Source organism: Mesoplodon densirostris, chromosome 16, assembly GCF_025265405.1.
Source record: "Mesoplodon densirostris isolate mMesDen1 chromosome 16, mMesDen1 primary haplotype, whole genome shotgun sequence".
Lineage (NCBI taxonomy): Eukaryota > Metazoa > Chordata > Mammalia > Artiodactyla > Ziphiidae > Mesoplodon > Mesoplodon densirostris.
This window is the reverse complement of record NC_082676.1, coordinates 37,216,624-37,235,101: the sequence shown is the minus strand read 5'-3', so window position 1 is coordinate 37,235,101 and position 18,478 is coordinate 37,216,624. Positions and strand designations below refer to the sequence as shown.

Here is an 18,478-nt window from a genome sequence, read left to right as displayed (position 1 = left end):
TCACCAGAGGGCAGACAGCAGAAGCAAGAAGAACTACAATCCTGCAGCCTGTGGAACAAAAACCACATTCACAGAAAGACAGACAAGATGAAAAGGCAGAGGGCTATGTACCAGATGAAGGAACAAGATAAAACTCCAGAAAAACAACTAAATGAAGTGGAGATAGGCAGCCTTCCAGAAAAAGAATTCAGAATAATGATAGTGAAGATGAGCCAGTACCTCAGAAAAACAATGTAGGCAAAGATCAAGAAGATGCAAGAAATGTTTAACAAAGACCTAGAAGAATTAAAGAACAAACACCTAGAAGAATTAAAGAACAAACAGAGACAAACAACACAATAACTGAAATGAAAAATACACTAGAAGGAATCAATAGCAGAATAACCGAGGCAGAAGAACAGATAAGTGACCTGGAAGACAGAATGGTGGAATTCACTGGCATGGAACAAAATAAAGAAAAAAGAATGAAAAGAAATGAAGACAGCCTAAGAGACCTCTGGGACAACATTAAATGCAACAACATTCACATTATAGGGGTCCCAGAAGGAGAAGAGAGGGAGAAAGGACCCAAGAAAATATTTGAAGAGATTATAGTTGAAAACTTCCCAAGCATGGGAAAGGAAATAGCCACCCAAGTCCTGGAAGCACAGAGAGTCCCAAGCAGGAGAATCCCAAGGAGAAACACGCCAAGACACACAGTAATCAAATTGACAAAAATTAAAGACAATGAAAAATTACTGAAAGCAACAACGGAAAAATGACAAATAACATACAAGGGAACTCCCATAAGGTTAACAGCTGATTTCTCAACAGAAACTCTACAAGCCAGAAGGGAGTGGCATGACATATTTAAAGTGATGAAAGGGAAGAAACTACAACCAAGATTACTCTACCCAGCAAGGCTATCATTCAGATTCGATGGAGAAATCAAAAGCTTTACAGACAAGCAAAAGCTAAGAGAATTCAGCACCACCAAACCAGCTCTACAACAAATGCTAAAGGAACTTCTCTAAGTGGGAAACACAAGAGAAGAAAAGGACCTACAAAAATGAACCCATAACAATTAAGAAAATGGTAATAGGAACATACATATTGATAATTACCTTAAACGTGAATGGATTAAATGCTCCAATCAAAAGACACAGGCTTCATGAATGGATACAAAAACAAGACCCATATATATGCTGTCTACAAGAGACCCACTTCAGACCTAGGGACACATACAGACTGAAAGTGAGGGAAGCGAAAAAGATATTCCATGCAAATGGAAATCAAAAGAAAGCTGGAGTAACAATACTCATATCAGATAAAATAGACTTTAAAGAATGTAACAAGAGACAAGGAAGGACACTACATAATGATCAAGGAATCAATCCAAGAAGAAGACATAACAATTATAAATATATATGCACCCAACATAGGAGCACCTCAATACAAAAAGCAACTGCTAACAGCTATAAAAGAAGAAATCGACAGAAACACAATAATAGTGGGGGACTTTAACACCTCACTTACACCAAGGGACAGATCATCCAGACAGAAAATTAATAAGGAAATACAAGCTTTAAATGACACAATAGACCAGATAGATTTAATTGATATTTATAGGACATTCCATCCAAAAAACAGCAGATTACACTTTCTTCTCAAGTGCACACAGAACATTCTCCAGCATAGACCATGTCTTGGGTCACAAATCAAGCCTCAGTAAATTTAAGAAAATTGAAATGATATCAAGCATCTTTTCTGACCACAACACTATGAGATTAGAAATGAATTACAGGGGGAAAAAAACGTAGAAAACACAAACACATGGAGGCTAAACAATACATTACTAAATAACCAAGAGACCACTGAAGAAATCGAAGAGGAAATCAAAAAATACCTAGAGACAAATGACAATGAAAACACAATGATCCAAAACCTATGGGATGCAGCAAAAGCAGTAATAAGAGGGAAGTTTATAGCAATACAAGCCTACCTCAAGAAACAAGAAAAATCTCAAATAAACAATCTAACCTTAAACCTAAAGGAACTAGAGAAAGAAGAACAAACAAAACCCAAAGTTAGTAGAAGGAAAGAAATCACAAATAGCAGAGCAGAAATAAATGAAATAGAAACAAAGAAAACAATAGCAAAGATCAATAAAACTAAAACCTGGTTCTTTGAGAAGATGCACAAAATTGATAAACCTTTAGCCAGACTCATCAAGAAAAAGAGGGAGAGGACTCAAATCAATAAAATTAGAAATGAGAAAGGGGTTACAACAGACATCGCAGAAATACAAAGCATCCTAAGAGACTACTACCACAAGCAACTCTATGCCAATAAAATGGACAACCTGGAAGAAATGGGCAAATTCTTAGAAAGGTATAACCTTCCAAGACTGAATCAGGAAGAAATAGAAAATATGAACAGACCAATCACAAGTGGTGAAATTGAAACTGTGATTAAAAATCTTCCAACAAACAAAAGTCCAGGACCAGATGGCTTCACAGGTGAATTCTATCAAACATTTAGAGAAGAACTAACATCCATCCTTCTCAAAGTCTTCCCAAAAACTGCAGAGGAAGGAATACTCCCAAACTCATTCTATGAGGCCACCATCACCCTGATACTAAAACCAGACAAAGATACTACAAAAACAGAACATTACAGACCAATATCACTGATGAATATAGATGCAAAAATCCTCAACAAAAAACTAGCAAACAGAATCCAAAAACACATTAAAAGGATCATACACCATGATCAAGTGGGATTTATCCCAGGGATGCAAGGATTCCTCAATATATGCAAATCAATCAATGTGATACACCACATTAACAAATTGAAGAATAAAAACCATATGATCATCTCAATAGATGCAGAAAAAGCTTTTGACAAAATTCAACACCCATTTATGATAAAAACTCTCCAGAAAGTGGGCATAGAGGGAACCTACCTCAACGTAATAAAGGCTATATACAACAAACCCACAGCAAACATCATTCTCAATGGTGAAAAACTGAAAGCGTTTCCTCTAAGATCAGGAACAAGACAAGGATGTCCACTCTCGCCACTATTATTCAACATAGTTTTGGAAGTCCCAGCCACGGCAATCAGAGAAGAAAAAGAAATAAAAGGAATACAAATTGGAAAAGAAGAAGAAAACTGTCACTGTTTGCAGATGACATGATACTATACATAGAGAATCCTAAAGATGCCACCAGAAAACTACTAGAGCTAATCAATGAATTTGGTAAAGTTGCAGGATACAAAATTAATGCACAGAAATCTCTTGCATTCCTATACACTAATGATGAAAAATCTGAAAGAGAAATTAAGGAAACACTCCCATTTACCACTGCAACAAAAAGAATAAAGTACCTAGGAATAAACCTACCTAGGGAAACAAAAGACCTGTATGCAGAAAACCATAAAACACTGATGAAAGAAATTAAAGATGATACCAACAGATGGAGAGATATATCATGTTCTTGGATTGGAAGAATCAATACTGTGAAAATGACCATACTACCCAAAGCAATCTACAGATTCAATGCAATCCCTATCAAATTACCAATGGCATTTTTTTACAGAACTAGAAAAAAAAATCTTAAAATTTGTATGGAGATACAAAAGACCCCGAACAGCCAAAGCAGTCCTGAGAGGAAAAAAAGGAGCTGGAGGAATCAGACTCCCTGACTTCAGACCATACTACAAAGCTACAGTAATCAAGACAGTATGGGACTGGCACAAAAACAGAAATATAGATCAATGGAACAGGATAGAAAGCCCAGAGATAAACCCACGCACCTGTGGTCAACTAATCTATGACAAAGGAGGCAAGGATATACAATGGAGAAAAGACAGTCTCTTCAATAAGTGTTGCTTGGAAAACTGGACAGCTACGTGTAAAAGAATGAAATTAGAACACTCCCTAACACCATACACAAAAATAAACTCAAAATGGATTAGAGACCTAAACGTAAGACCAGACACTATAAAACTCTTAGAGGAAAACATAGGAAGAACACTCTTTGACATAAATCACAGCAAGATCTTTTTTGATCCACCTCCTAGAGTAACGGAAATAAAAACAAAAATAAACAAATGGGACCTAATGAAACTTAAAAGCTTTTGCAAAGCAAAGGAAACTACAAATAAGACTAAAAGACAACCCTCAGGGGCTTCCCTGGTGGCTCAGTGGTTGAGAATCCGACTGCCTATGCAGGGGACACGGGTTCATGCCCTGGTCCAGGAAGATCCCACATGCTGTGGAGCGGCTGGGCCCGTGAGCCATGGCTGCTGAGCCTGAGCGTCCAGAGCCTGTGCTTCGCAACGGGAGAGGCCACAACAGTGAGAGGCCCGCGTATCACACACACACACAAAAAAAAACACAACCCTCAGAATGGGAGAAAATATTTGCAAACGAATCAACGGACAAAAGATTCATCTCCAAAATATATAAACAGCTCATGCAGCTCAATATTAAAAAAACAAACAACCCAATCCAAAAATGGGCAGAAGACTTAAATAGACATTTCTCCAAAGAAGACATACAGATGGCCAAGAAGCACATGAAAAGCTGCTCAACATCACTAATTGTTAGAGAAATGCAAATCAAAACTACAATGAGGTATCACCTCACACCAGTTAGAATGGGCATCAACAGAAAATCTACAAACAATAAATGCTAGAGAGGGTGTGGAGAAAAGGGAACCCTCTTGCACTGTTGGTGGGAATGTAAATTGATACAGCCACCATGGAGAACAGCATGGAGGTTCCTTAAAAAACTAAAAATAGAATTACCATATGACCCAGCAATCCCACTACTGGGCATATACCCAGAGAAAACCATAATTCAAAAAGACACATGCACCCCAATATTCACTGCAGCACTATTTACAATAACTAGGTCATGGAAGCAAACTAAATGCCCATCGACAGATGAATGGATAAAGAAGATGTGGTACATATGTACAATGGAATATTACTCAGCCATAAAAAGGAACGAAATTGGGTCATTTGTAGAGATGTGGATGGATCTAGAGACTGTCATACAGAGTGAAGTAAGTCAGAAAGAGAAAAACAAATATTGTATGTTAACACATATATGTGGAACCTAGAAAAACGGTACAGATGAACCGGTTTGCAGGGCAGAAATAGAGACACAGATGTAGAGAACAAATGTATGGACACCAAAGGGGGAAAGTGGCGGGGTGTGTGTGTGTGTGTGTGTGTGTGATGAATTGGGAGATTGGGATTGACATGTATACACTGATGTGTATAAAATGTATAACTAATAAGAACCTGCTGTATAAAAAAATAAATAAAATTAACTTAAAAAAATAAAATAAAAATAAGCAAATTTAGTATGGGCACTGAGGCTTTTCCCTTGTCTGTAGCCTCCCCAGTCTGTTACCCTGAAAGGGCCTTTCCCACACCTAATTAACCAATAGCTGCTCTCAGGAAAGGATCTCATCCACCATTCCTTGGGAATATAACTCTTAAGAATTCAGTGTATCACTTACTGTCTTGAAAAATGATAATAATCTTCTTGAAATTCATGACCTGGATATCTATTCATTCTCAGAGGGAATTATCATGTGTTTACTAAAATATAAATGTTTTAGGCTAAAAATAAAAAAGCCCTGAACCTGACAGATTCACTGGTGAATTCTACCCAACATTTAAAGAAGAATTAATATCAATCCTTCTCAAACTTTTCCCAAAAGACTGAAGAGAAGGGAACACTTCCTCACTCATCGTATGAGGCCAGCATGACCCTGATACCAAAGTCAGACAAAGACACAGCAAGAAAAATACAGATCATATTCCTTATAAACACTGATGCAAAAATCCTCAACAAAATGCTAGCAAACCAAATTCAGCAGGATTATACACCATGATCAAGTGGAATTTATTCCTGGAAGGCAAGAATGGCTCAACATTCAAAAATCAATTTAATTTACCACTTCAAATGAATGAAGGAGAAAGAAAAACTACATGATTATCTCAATCAATGCAGAAAAAATATGAAAAATTCAACACCCTTTCAAGATAAAAACACTTGACAAACTAGGAATAGAAGGAAGTTACCTGAACATAATAAAAAAAAAACATATATGAAAGACCCACAGCAAACATTATACTCAATGGTGAAAGACTGAAAGCTTTTCTTTAAGGAACAAGACAAGGATGCCCACTTTCACTACTTCTATTCAACAGAGTGGTGGAAGTCCTAGACAGAGCAATTAAGCAAGAAAAAGAAACAAAGGGCATCTAAACTGGAAAGGAAGAAGTAAAATCATCTAAGTTCACAGAAGATATGATCTTATATGCAAAAAAATCCTAAAGATTCCACACACAAAAACCCTGTTAGAACTAATAAATGAATTCAGCATAGCTTCAGGAGAGAAAACCAACACAGAAAAATCAGTTGTACAGTTGACCCTTGAACAACATGAATTTGAACTGCATGGGTCCACTTACACACAGATATTTTTCAATAATAAATACTACAGGGCTTCCCTGGTGGCGCAGTGGTTGAGAATCTGCCTGCTAATGCAGGGGACACGGGTTCGAGCCCTGGTCTGGGAAGATCCCACATGCCATGGGGCAACTGGGACCGTGAGCCACAATTACTGAGCCTGCGGGTCTGGAGCCTGTGCTCCGCAGCAAGAGAGGCCGCGATAATGAGAGGCCCGCGCACCGCGATGAAGAGTGGCCCCCGCTCGCCACAACTAGAGAAAGCCCTCGCACAGGAACGAAGACCCAACACAGCAAAAATAAATTAATTAATTAATAAACTGCAAAAAAAAAAAACACACACACACAAAAAATAATAAATACTACAGTGTTAAATGGTCCATGGTTGGTTGAATCCACAAATGCAGAAGAACCACAGACATAGAGAGCTGACTATAAGTGATACACAGGTTATTCCCCACATTGTTCAAGGGTCAATTGTATTTCTGTATACTATCAATGAACAATCTGAAAAGGAAATTAACAATTCCATTTTCAATAGCATTAAAAATAATAATATACTTGGGAATAAAATTTAACCAAGGACTTGAAAGATTTGTACTCTGAAAACTACAAAATGTTGCTGAAAGAAATTAGAGGCAAAAAAAAAATTCTGTGTTCACAAACTGGGAGACAATATCGTTAAGATGTCAATACTACTCAAAGCAATCTACAGATTCAGTGCCATCCCATCAATATTCCAATGATGTTTTTTGCAGAAACAGAAAAATCTATTCAAAATTCATGTGGACTCCCTAGGGACCATGAACAAGACAGTCTTTTCAACAAATGATGCTGGGAAAACTGGATATCCACATGCAAAAGAATGAAATTTGGATGCTTATCTAAACATCACATTCAAAAATCAACTCAAAATGGATCAAGGACCTAAATGTAAGGCCTAAAAGTATAAAAACTGTAGAAGAAAACATAAGGCAAAAGCTTCATGACACTGGATTTGGCAACAATTTCCTGGATATGACAAGCAACAAAAGAAGAGATAGACAAATTGAACTTCGTGAAAAATTTTAAATGTTGCATATCAAAAGACAATATCAACAGAGTAAAAAGGTAACCCACGGAAGGGGAGAAATTATTTACAAGTCATACATCTTGTAAGGAATTAATACCCAGAATATATAGAGAACTCCTAAAACTCAAAAGCAACAACCCAATTCAAAAATGGGCAAAGAACTTGAATAGTAATTTCTCCAAAGAAGATATACAAATGGCCAATAAGCACATGAAAAGATGCTCAACATCACTAATCATTAGGGAAATGCAAATCAAAACTACAATGAGATACCACCTCACACCCATTAGGATGGTTACTAAAAAAAAAAAAAAAAAAAAAAACCCAGAAAAATAACAATGTTGACAAGGATTTCGAAAAACTGGAACCCTTGTACACTACTGGTACAAATGTAAAATCGTACAGCTGCTACAGAAAACACAATGGTGGTTCCTCAAAAAATTAAAAATAGAGTTACCACACGATCCAGCAATTCCACTTCTGGGTATATACTGAAAATAATTGAAAGCAGGGTCTCAGAGAGATATTTTGTACATCCATGTTCATAGCAGCATTATTCACAACAGCTAAAAGGTGGAAGCAGCCCAAGTGTCCATCGATGGATGAATGGATAAGCAAAATGTGGTATATACATACAATGGAATATTATTCAGCCTTAAAAATAAAGGAAATCCTGACACATACTACAAAACATGGATGAACCTGGAGGACATTATGCTAAGTGAAATAAGCCAGTCACAAAAAGACAAATACTGTATGATTACACTTATATGAGGCACCTGGAGTAGTCAAAATCAGAGACATAAAGTAGAATGGTGGTTAACAGGGTTGCAGGGAGGAGGGAATGGGGAGTTATTGTTTAACGGGTATAGGGTTTCAGTTTTACAAGATGAAAAGAGTTATGGAGATGATGGTGATGATGTACCACCGAACTGGACATTTAAAAGTGGTTAAGATGGTAAATTTTATGTGTATTTTAATCACGATGTTTTTAATTGTGGGGAAAAACATCATAATACCAGTTCATGCCAACCAGAGAGCAAAAAATTTAAAGGGTGACAAAACCAGGTATTGGTAGGTATGTTTCTTACACTGCTGATTGGAGTATAAAATTGATACAATGTCTTCGGAGGGCAATTTGACAGTAATGTAGTGAAGGTGAATGTGCAACTTGGTACTTCCATTTCTGGGAATATATCCTGAAAAAGTTCTTGCACATGAATAGGGAGAGAGATACAAACTGTTCGCTGCAGCACTGTTCATAATAGCAACACAATGCAAGCAACACATCACAATCAATTAGGAATGGATATATATTGCAACTACCAGTTAAAATAAACTGGATCTTCATATACAGAAATGAGGGAAACAGATGAACCAGTTTGCAGGACAGAAACTGAGACACAGATGTAGAGAACAAACGTATGGACACCAAGAGGGGAAAGCAGCGGTGGCGGTGGGGGGGTGGTATGACGTATTGGGAGATTGGGATTGACATGTATACACTGATGTGTATAAAATGGATAACTAATAAGAACCTGCTGTATAAAAAAAATAAATAAAATTAAATTTTAAAAAAAGTAAGTTGCAGAATCACTGTACATTATGGTACTGTTTATGTAAATGTTTGAACCATACATTACTTTGGGATGCCTGCCTATGTCGTAAACGTGTAAAAATACAGAAGCAGTCATCTTCTGGGAGGGAAGGAAGAGGATCAGGATGGAGTACAAAAGAGGGGTACATTTGTGTAACTTTTTATTATGTTAAATCTGAATGGTGGGTACATAAGTGCTTATGTGTATTACTATGAGTTTGTTAGATGTTTAAAATATTTCACTAAAAACAATAGTAAGCGGACTCAAACATGAGTCTTCCGGGAACTTTTCTTCTAGATTTATTTAATCTGGCAATATTCCAAGTCATGTTACAGTTAATAGTAGCATTTTGAGTTATGCCTAATTAGCTTAATAATTTTCTAAAGTAATTTACTCTTCAAAGTTTGTTAATTCATGAAAAATAACCTTTGAAGGACACTGCTCACAACATTTTTTAAAGTACTTACCTAATAAACAGAGATAGTTGGGTTCAGTTAATCTGGATAGTTTTGTGACCTGATTCAAGATGTTGTAAAGCTCTGTTGGTTCACACAAAACCAAACCAGTCATCCTACAGGGAAGAATCAATCATGTAAAAGCTTAGTGCATCTTTCTATTTTAGATGAATGACCACAAAGTAAGATCATTAAACTCTTTCTTAACATGCCTTCAAACAAAGGTGAAAATAATCATGAACGTGATCAGGGAAAATTCCAAAATTTATAGTGAAATGTGTGTAGAGGAGATAAACGTTGCACACGACATATCTGAACCATATAAATACAAAGCAGGCTGTAAATTAGTCACCAATTCACTTTTTCTTTCAGTAAATAATTACTGAGCCCTTACCACATGCCAGGCACTGGAAATAACTGTGGTAAACTAGACCTACCCTCATGAAGGTTACAGTCTAGCATGGAACGCAGACATTGGACAAAAAAAATACATTGTAAGTAGGAAAAGCGTTATAAAAGTCAGCATCCAGCGTCATGAGATGTGCTAATAGGAGGGCCTCACCTAGCTGGGATCAGAGAAGGGCTGTCTGAGATGTGATTGCTAAGCTGAGACAGGAGGTTAGGCAAGAGCTAGGCAGGTGGAGAGAGAGGATGGAGGAGGTAGGAACTGAGAACAGGAGGGAACGTAGTATCTGAGAGATTTCAAAAGGAGCCTGGTGTGGCAACAGTGGGAAGAGAGTAATGAGTGAAGACCCTGGGGAGGTCGACGCAGGTGCCCTTGTGAGGGGCCTTTAGGGTTATGATGAAGATCCTGATGGTCTGTGGAAGGAGGAGGATGGCTCACTTGTACTGACAGAACTGCCCAGCCAGCCTGGGCTCTGGCTCCTGATTACAGCGCTGCTCTTGGGACACTGGTTCCTTGGCACAACTGTCTCTGGTGCCCCATGGACACTGAGGGGGAAGGCTGGGCCTGTGCAGCAGCTTCCTGCAGGGAAGCTACCTTTTAGCTGGGGTGGGGGCAGCCAGAAGACCTCTGAAGACCACTCAAGTCCGGGGGTAATCCTGCTCAAAACAGTTCGGGTCCACTTCAGAATTACCAGAACAATGCTCCCCAGAAAGACTAACCCCTCGACTTGGGCCCTGGATCCTCCTCACTTCCTCAAAGACTTCAGCTCTCAGCCTCCCCTCCAGCATCATCAGTTTCACCCTCCATTCAGGTCATTCCTAGTGGCACACAAACACCCTCTGTACCAGTCTCTGTTCTCCTTTACAGCCAAGGCTTCTCAAAAGGGTGGTGTTGGGCTTCCCTGGTGGTGCAGTGGTTCAGAGTCCGCCTGCCGATGCAGGGGACACAGGTTCGTGCCCTGGTCCGGGAAGATCCCACATGCCACGGAGCGGCTAGACCCATGAGCCATGGCCGCTGAGCCTGTGCATCCGGAGCCTGTGCTCCACAACGGGAGAGGCCACAACAGTGAGAGGCCTGCGTACTGCAAAAAAAAAAAAAATCCGCCTGCCAATGCAGGGGACACAGGTTCGAGCCCTGGTGCAGGAAGATCCCACATGCCATGGAGCAGCTAAACCCACGCGCCACAACTACTGAGCCCGCATGCCACAACTACTGAAGCCCGCGCGCCTAGAGCCCGTGCTCTGCAACAAGCGAAGCCACTGCAGTGAGAAGCCCACACACCACAGCAAAGAGCAGCCCCCACTCGCCACAACTAGAGAAAAGCCCGCCTGCAGCAATGAAGACCCAACGCAGCCAAAAATAAATAAATTTATTAAAAAAAAAAAAAAAAAGAGCTGCCTCACCTACTGGTAAACTTCAGGAGGGTAAGTGCAGTCCTGAACCTAATGGCACACTTCTGAGAGAAGACGCATCCCTGTGAAGTGTGATGAGGAGGGCCACTAGCCCAGGTGGGTGGAGGGCTGGACGCAGCTAACAGCCCTTTCAGCACTACTCCAAATTCTGAAAGGTGTAAGATGTTCTTGGCTCCACCATTTGGGCCCTAAGAATATTTTGATGTTGAGCTTTTATATAGAACCATTAAACAAATGTCAATGAGGTTTTGCAAAAACTATTTTTCTTAGATGAATTCCACTAAGCCACTTTAATCTCTTAATTGATTTTCTGTATTTCACAATTAACCAATTCCAATTTTTTTCACTTTCAATTTTGTTTAGCCAAAATAATTTCTCCCAAGATCAAGTCTTGTTTCCCTGTGAATTTTACAATAAATATCTGATTCCTTAATCAGATTCTTATTGTATCGGATTTTACCGAGTATGGTTTCTGCCACTGTGAGTTTCATTTGTAATGATTATTTCTACCAAGTCTCATTTCCTAGTGATCTATTCAAAGCAGTGGAGCCACGATGGCAAGTTTAAGACATTCCCCCTTTGGGCTCTTTTAGCACAGCACAGCTCTTAAGAGACTTTCAGGGCATTTAGTGCAATAGCTCTTGCAAGGGTGATGGGGCAGGCAGGTGGGAAGGGAGGTCAAAGGGAGCACCTCCTGGGGATCTGTCTTAATAGGGTGAGAGGATACCAATCTTCCTATAAACTGACCCATCTGGGAAGTCCACACAGATTTTTGCGTGGCGAGGAGCCACCTACTGTCAGGAGAGCAGGGTGCCAGCACAGGCCTCGTCTCTGCACACTGGACACCCACCAGCAGGAAGGTTCTTGACCCTCCCTGGAATGACCTGGCCTGAACTTCAACCTAGGGGGCTTGTGTGGGGCTCTCTCTCCGGGTCCAGACACAGCTGGGCTGGGGAGCTCAGCTCCAGTAAAAGACCGTGTCTATCTTTGAGAAGGGATGTTTCATTAGGGGTCATCATAGCCTGAGACTAAGGGGAAACTGGCCAGATCCAGGCCTTCCTGCCTCCTTATGCCCAACCAATTCCATTCTGACCGATGGCGTCACTGTCAGAGGCTGGGCCTGACCCCATCCTTCTCACAGGCATTCCAGGGTACTGAGAGCTTGGTCTAGTGCTCAGGCCCAGACAGTCCAGGTGGACACAATTGATGGGCATTTGCTTCTAGTAGAAAACAGGCATCACTCAACGCTCCTGGAGAAGTCAGACCGTAAGCTTTACTCTGGGTTCCTGGCTCAGGCTGAGCAGGGACCAGAGGACTGCACAGATATGAATCAGGGTCCACAGCCAACCCCACTATGCCCTGGTTCTGTGTAGGAAACTGAGGCTGTGCCAGGATGACCTGAGCTTAAATACAGTGACAGGCATCAATGCTCTCACCTGTAAACTGAGGCAATAATACACACTGGAAAGGCTGTAGGAATGTTATGTTGAAATTAACAAACATAAATTGCCCAGAACTGGGCCCAGCACAGAGCAGGATCTTAGGAAACAAATTCCTTTACTCCTACTTTCTCTCTCTTTTCAATTTCATCTAGGAGCCTCCGGATGTCCAGTAGACAGAAAGCACCATTCAGAGAAATCTCAGGCCAAAGACCAGAGCGGGAGCTGGCCAAGTTTCTAAGTGGGGGATCCAGTGATGCTGCCTAAGGGTCAGGCTCCTAAGGGATCTGGTATAGTCTTTCCTCAATTCCAACCAGACACCTTCCTTGTGGCCTGAACCCTGACAAAGCTAGAGGACGCCATCACAGGCTGCAGCACCCCAGAGCTGTGGAGGCTGCAGAAGTGGTCCTGAAACTATTTCTCAGCTCAGAGAAGCTCCAGGTCCTGTGGCTAGTGAGCACCAGAATCTCCAGAGGCCCAGACTCAGCCACCACCTCCCTGTCCCTTGTCTATCTTGCCTTCATTCCCATCGCCCCAAACCTAGGCCCACTACACCCCCAAGAGGTACCCTAGTGGTCCTGGGAGGGTGACAGGCCTACCCATGCAGCAATTCACATGTCAAAGGTAGCGGCTGGCAAGCTGCTACACAAAGGCTGTGTGGCCACCAGGTCTGGTCTCACCTCCTCCAACTCTGTCTCCAGCACTTGTTTCTCCTCTGCTCAACTGGGCTAGTGCCCCAGCTTCTGCACCTGACATGGGTTCTTGGACATGGCCAACCTCTGGACTCAGCTTTGTTCTCACTCCCCTGACCTCTGGCTGGCCTGGAGGACTGCAGGCTTTGCTCCCAACTCAGATCTGCCACCATCGGCGACTCTCAGCTCTTAGGAGCTCCTTGCCAGCAGCTTCTTGCTGCCTCTGCGTCACCAGTCCACCATCTCCTAGTTGCTCTGCTGGCACGTATCTTGGAAAGCCACACCCTTTGACTTCCAGCTGGGCCACAACTGAAAGTTAAGCTATATATCTAAACAGTTCTGTTTTAAAATTTTATGTCCCCATTTGCCGATATTCTAGAGACCCTAGAGGAAAATAAAGAAAACTCTCATGCAGGTGGGATGATTACCACCTTTCTAATTCTTCCTTTTATCTCCAGGGATCTGAAAGGAAAGATTTGAAATACTGCACTTTGAGGTATGATTTTAGGGTTGAAGAGAAGGTAGGTTAGCATAGAATATGTGCACCTAAGAGCAAAAATCTGACAGCTCGACTGGCCTCAGCCTATTGTAAGGAACAAAGTGGTCAGTATAGGCGCACGTGTGCAGCTTGTGTGGGGCTGTGGCAAGGAGGACATCGATGTATTTCTATACTGTGTATAAAAACATGCAATGAAGAACTAGTGGAATTAATCTATGGTGATAGAAGTCAGGAAGTAGCTGTCTGGGGAATGGGGCATAAGGGAACTTTCTGGAATAATGAAAATGCTTCTATAGCTTGTTTTGGGTGGTGGTTAGAAGACTGCAAACTGTCAAAACTATCCAACTGCACACTGAAGATCTGTATACTGTACTGTATGTAAACTATATGGCAATATTTGTTTTTAATCCCCTGTATAGAACCATGTGTTTGTGTTCAAGGATACAAATGTGTGGGTGTGTGGCCCACCTGTACATCCGTGAACTTGGTGTGGGGTCTGGGCTGTGAGAAGCCACGTGAGCTTGGGCACACAGAAAGGACACACTGCAGACTTTCAGCTGGGCCCCCAGAGCTGCCAATGAATCCTTTCCTCACCGTTCCTGATTTTCCCAGCTTTTCCCCAATGGCTACAACTGTTATCCAAACCTCCTCACCATGCAGCAACTTCTCTCACTTTCTAGGTCTTGCCTGGGAAGGTTAAGGCCACAGGATGCAAGCTGCCCTACCTCACCAACTGCCCGCTGGGTGCCCTTCAAGCTTCTTCCCAAAATCAAAGGGATAAGTGTCCTCTGACCTCATCTTTTCCCACCTAATCCTTTTCTCTCTTGACTTCTAGCATCTCAAAGCTCTTCACCTCTATTATAGCCTCTTTCTCCCTGATTTCAAATATTCACAAGTCTCAGCTTTCTTGAAGCAGTTCACGAAACCAGAAAGAAAACCCCTAGGATTGCTTGGCCTGTGCCCTCTGAAGCTTGTGCAGGCATAGAGGCTGGTGGTGGGCCCCTGCCTGGAAAAATCGGAGGCTGGTTAGCTGCTAGCAAAGAGCAGCAGCTGCATTTGAAACAGGCTACACCCCCAAAATTTGCTGGGGTGAAGGATACCTATGTGTCTCTTGTAGACCAGATGTGGGCCAGGCAGGAGAGAGGGCCAACTAGAAGCAATCTTAAAGGGACTTTGCCCAAGAAGGCCACTTGGACAGACAATGGACTAATCTCAGGTACTGGAGGATTCCAGAAAACAGGGGTTGAGGGAGCAACTGGAAACAGCAAGGCTGAGGTGTAACCACCCAGGTCAAGGGAACTGCAGGTAAGAGAGACCCACAAAAGCACCCCATGGAAGTGTCAGCCACAAACTTCCATCAAGCTCAGAGAATTCTTACTAATGCCAAATGGACCTTTCCTGCCCCTATCTTTATTCTCACAACCCCCCTCCACCAACAATGATGGGCCTGAAGCCTCAGTCTTCAGGGATGAGGAGTAGTGAGGAAGTAAGATGGAGAAATGGAGAAGTCAACCACTCTCCACTCCCAAGGTGGGAGTCTGAAGCAAGCTCAAGGGGGGAAGGGGAGAAGCTCTAACATTGAATTAAAGTTCAGAGTTTTGACTATTAACGTGAACTGGACATTTAGGCTGTTGCAACAAGTCTGTCCTGGTGGCTAGATGTAATCCAAGGGCAAGCAAAGATTTAAAGGAAGAATGGGGATGAAGACAATACAGCCATTTTCTGACTGCACTAGGCTTCCTGAGTGAGGCTGTGCATGTTAGCTGTAACAGTTACACTTGCAAAGCAGGGCATGGTGCCTGGCACAAAGTCAATGCTTGACACAGTAGCTGCTAAGAGTGTTATGAACCATTTTGCGATTTAAAGGGAAGCAACTAGGAGCTGAATGTGAGGATGTTTTTCTAACAGTCAAGTGGCTGGGATGGCCCGAGTAGAGGACTTGGGAGGTAGTGATTCCCTGCCGTGGAGATGCTGACAGGGGCTGACTGACTTGACAGGGGGGTGGGGAGGAGTTCCAGTCCCAGATGTGGGAGTGAGCACATGAGAATGTGACTCTAGTTTCTCTCCCCTGCCCTCAGCTCTCCCCTCTATAGGGATGACTTCAGCCCTGGCCTCTCAGGGGTTTCAATCCCATATTTCCTCTTGGAGTAATTCCCCAAGTGTCCACTGATATTTCTATATGGACAACTCACCATCACTTCCAATGTAGCCCATCTAAAACAGAGCTCTTTACTTTTTCTCCAGCCAGCTCTCCTTCCACACACCCCCTGAATTCCGTTTTTGTACATACACACTTCTCTCAGGCTGGTTTCCCACATCACTTCCATTTGTTTCTTAAACCCAGATGGGCACAAACGCTTATCAATTCTTCCCTCTCCCTCATTTGGCCCCACTTCACCATTTCTAAAACCATCACTCAGATATTTATCATCTCATTAGATAGCCTCCTGAACAATCTCCCTGCCCTGCATTTTTCCCTTGGAATCTTTAACATGCCAAAGTCAGTCTAATCTTCCTCAAACACAGTTCTGGTGGCAGCACAAAAGGCTTTGATAAACACCTGCTTCCTGAGGAATAAAATACAAACTTCTCAGCTAACATTCGGTTAAGTCCTGCACAATCTGGGTTTTCCAGCCTCGTATCTAAAACCACTCAACTCTCCCAAAATTCAGAAACCCACTCTCAGCCTGGTCAGGTGCTGGACAATAAAGAGATGAAAGAACCTGATTGTAAGATGCTTTCAGTTCTAGTGGTAAGATAGAGGGGTAAATAATTAGAGAGAACACAGTCAGTGATAAGCTAAAGAACACTGTTTGTCCTCATGTCCCCTCTCCAACAGAAATTATCTGTTCACTGGCCCTTCCTCCAGGTTTTTCTTTGGGCTCTTTTCCCTTTCTTTCTCATCTGGACACTTCCCATTGTTAAACCCCCAACTCCTAGTGCCCCCCCTTTGGGAGGTCCAAAGCCCAGGCAAGGATCTCTCCTTCCTGTGGAGGTGAATGGTCCCACTGAGAAACTCCTGCTCTTCCTTTACATCTCAGCTTAGATGTTTCATCCTCCAAAGTCCTCTCTCACATGGCTCCCACCTCCACCCCAAATCTGGGGTAGATGGACCTCCTTTGTGTTCCCACAGCCCCTCGTAATTCTCCTAGTGTTAGCCATATCATGCTGCTTGCAGTTTACCTGTCTCCCCACTAGACTCTGAGCTCCCGGAAGGCAGAAAATGTCTGGATCTCGTTCATAGTTGAACACCCAGCTCCAAGATTGGACTGGCACATCTTAGCAGCTCAATAAACAAGTGGAAAGGAGGGAGGAAAGAGTAAGCCAGTCACCATGCACTCCCTCCTACGGATAGGTTCTTCAGCACCTGTGCTAACTGTTCTTTTCACTGCTGGTTCCCTGACCACTGTTCCCAGGGAGGCGGTCACTGGTCCCCCCCACTGGGTTTGTACTCTCCTCTAAGGTTAACAACCTGCAACACACCTACCTGTCCCACTTGACCCTGAATTTTTTGTGGGCAAGGAATTCTCTGTATGCCCAGAAAACAGCAGTAGGGCAAATGAAGCTTATAAGGATACTAATAAACTTAAATACGCTTCTTTTGAGTAGAAACCGTATCTTTACTTTCTTTCTGGTAGACTCTGAACGAATCCACTTAACTGAGCTCAGCCATGGCTTCTTGGTCCCTAAAGCAGAAACAGTGTGGCCGGGTTCACAGCACGGCTGGGCAGACCTGAGGGGCAGGGACTGGGTGACTTCGCAGGTTATCTCCTGTATACCTGTTTCTTCATCTGTAACGCGGGACTGCTTTCCTGTAAACTCGTAGAACAGTGTCTCGCGCCACGTCAGTGCTCAGGGTCGGCCATTCTTGGTAGGGGTGTCTCTAAAGCTTTGTAAACTCTACTAGAAGGTCCTGGGCACCAGGAAGGACGACGACACTGGCGGGTGGACAGGGTGTGTGCAATGGGGGGGGGGGGCGGTGCACGGGAGTGAATGATTAGAGGAGCCTTCATCCTCCACCCCAACCGCAGGACTCTCAACCTCCCCTCTCCCCTTTCCTTTCCAGAGCTTTCCAAAGCTCGGAGCCCCTCCCGCCTCCAGAGACAGGATGGGTGGGTTGGGCTGAGCTCGGGGGGCTCGGGCCGCACCCATTCTGTCGGGCCTGCGGCGCGACCTCAGCCGGCCTCCCTGTCAGAGCCTCTGTCTCGGGCCCCACCTGCAAAATCGCTCCTCTAAGGCTCTTCCAGCCTAAAGCCTGTCTTCTTCCACCTCTCGGGTGCGGACTCTCCCTCCCACTCCGACCGCGTCTCCCCCACAGGCCGCACGGAGCCCGACCGCAATACCACCCACGCCAGAACTGCGCACGGGGAGCGTCCCTCCGCCGGCCTCCGCGACAGCCCGGATGTGGCCGAGATACCGCGAGATCTGCGA

The 18,478-nt window shown here is 42.9% G+C and overlaps 1 protein-coding gene across 6 annotated transcripts in view; it reads right to left on the bottom strand.

Annotated features, from left to right (window-relative positions):
• The window catches only part of STYXL1 (serine/threonine/tyrosine interacting like 1), a 62,661-nt gene that overhangs the window by 43,626 nt on the left and 557 nt on the right, over positions 1-18,478 (bottom strand). Inside the window, exons 1-3 of one of the 6 annotated variants that reach the window (XM_060079420.1) lie at positions 18,264-18,471; positions 17,827-17,985; positions 9,612-9,715 (exon numbers count right to left, since the gene is read on the bottom strand). In XM_060079420.1, the coding sequence (XP_059935403.1) occupies positions 9,612-9,714 (103 nt within the window). In that variant the 5' untranslated portion in view covers position 9,715; positions 17,827-17,985; positions 18,264-18,471. Of the gene's footprint in view, positions 1-9,611; positions 9,716-10,443; positions 10,500-17,826; positions 17,986-18,263; positions 18,472-18,478 lie in introns of those variants that run through there. The other 5 variants (XM_060079424.1, XM_060079421.1, XM_060079423.1 and 2 more) reach the window with 5 other exon arrangements.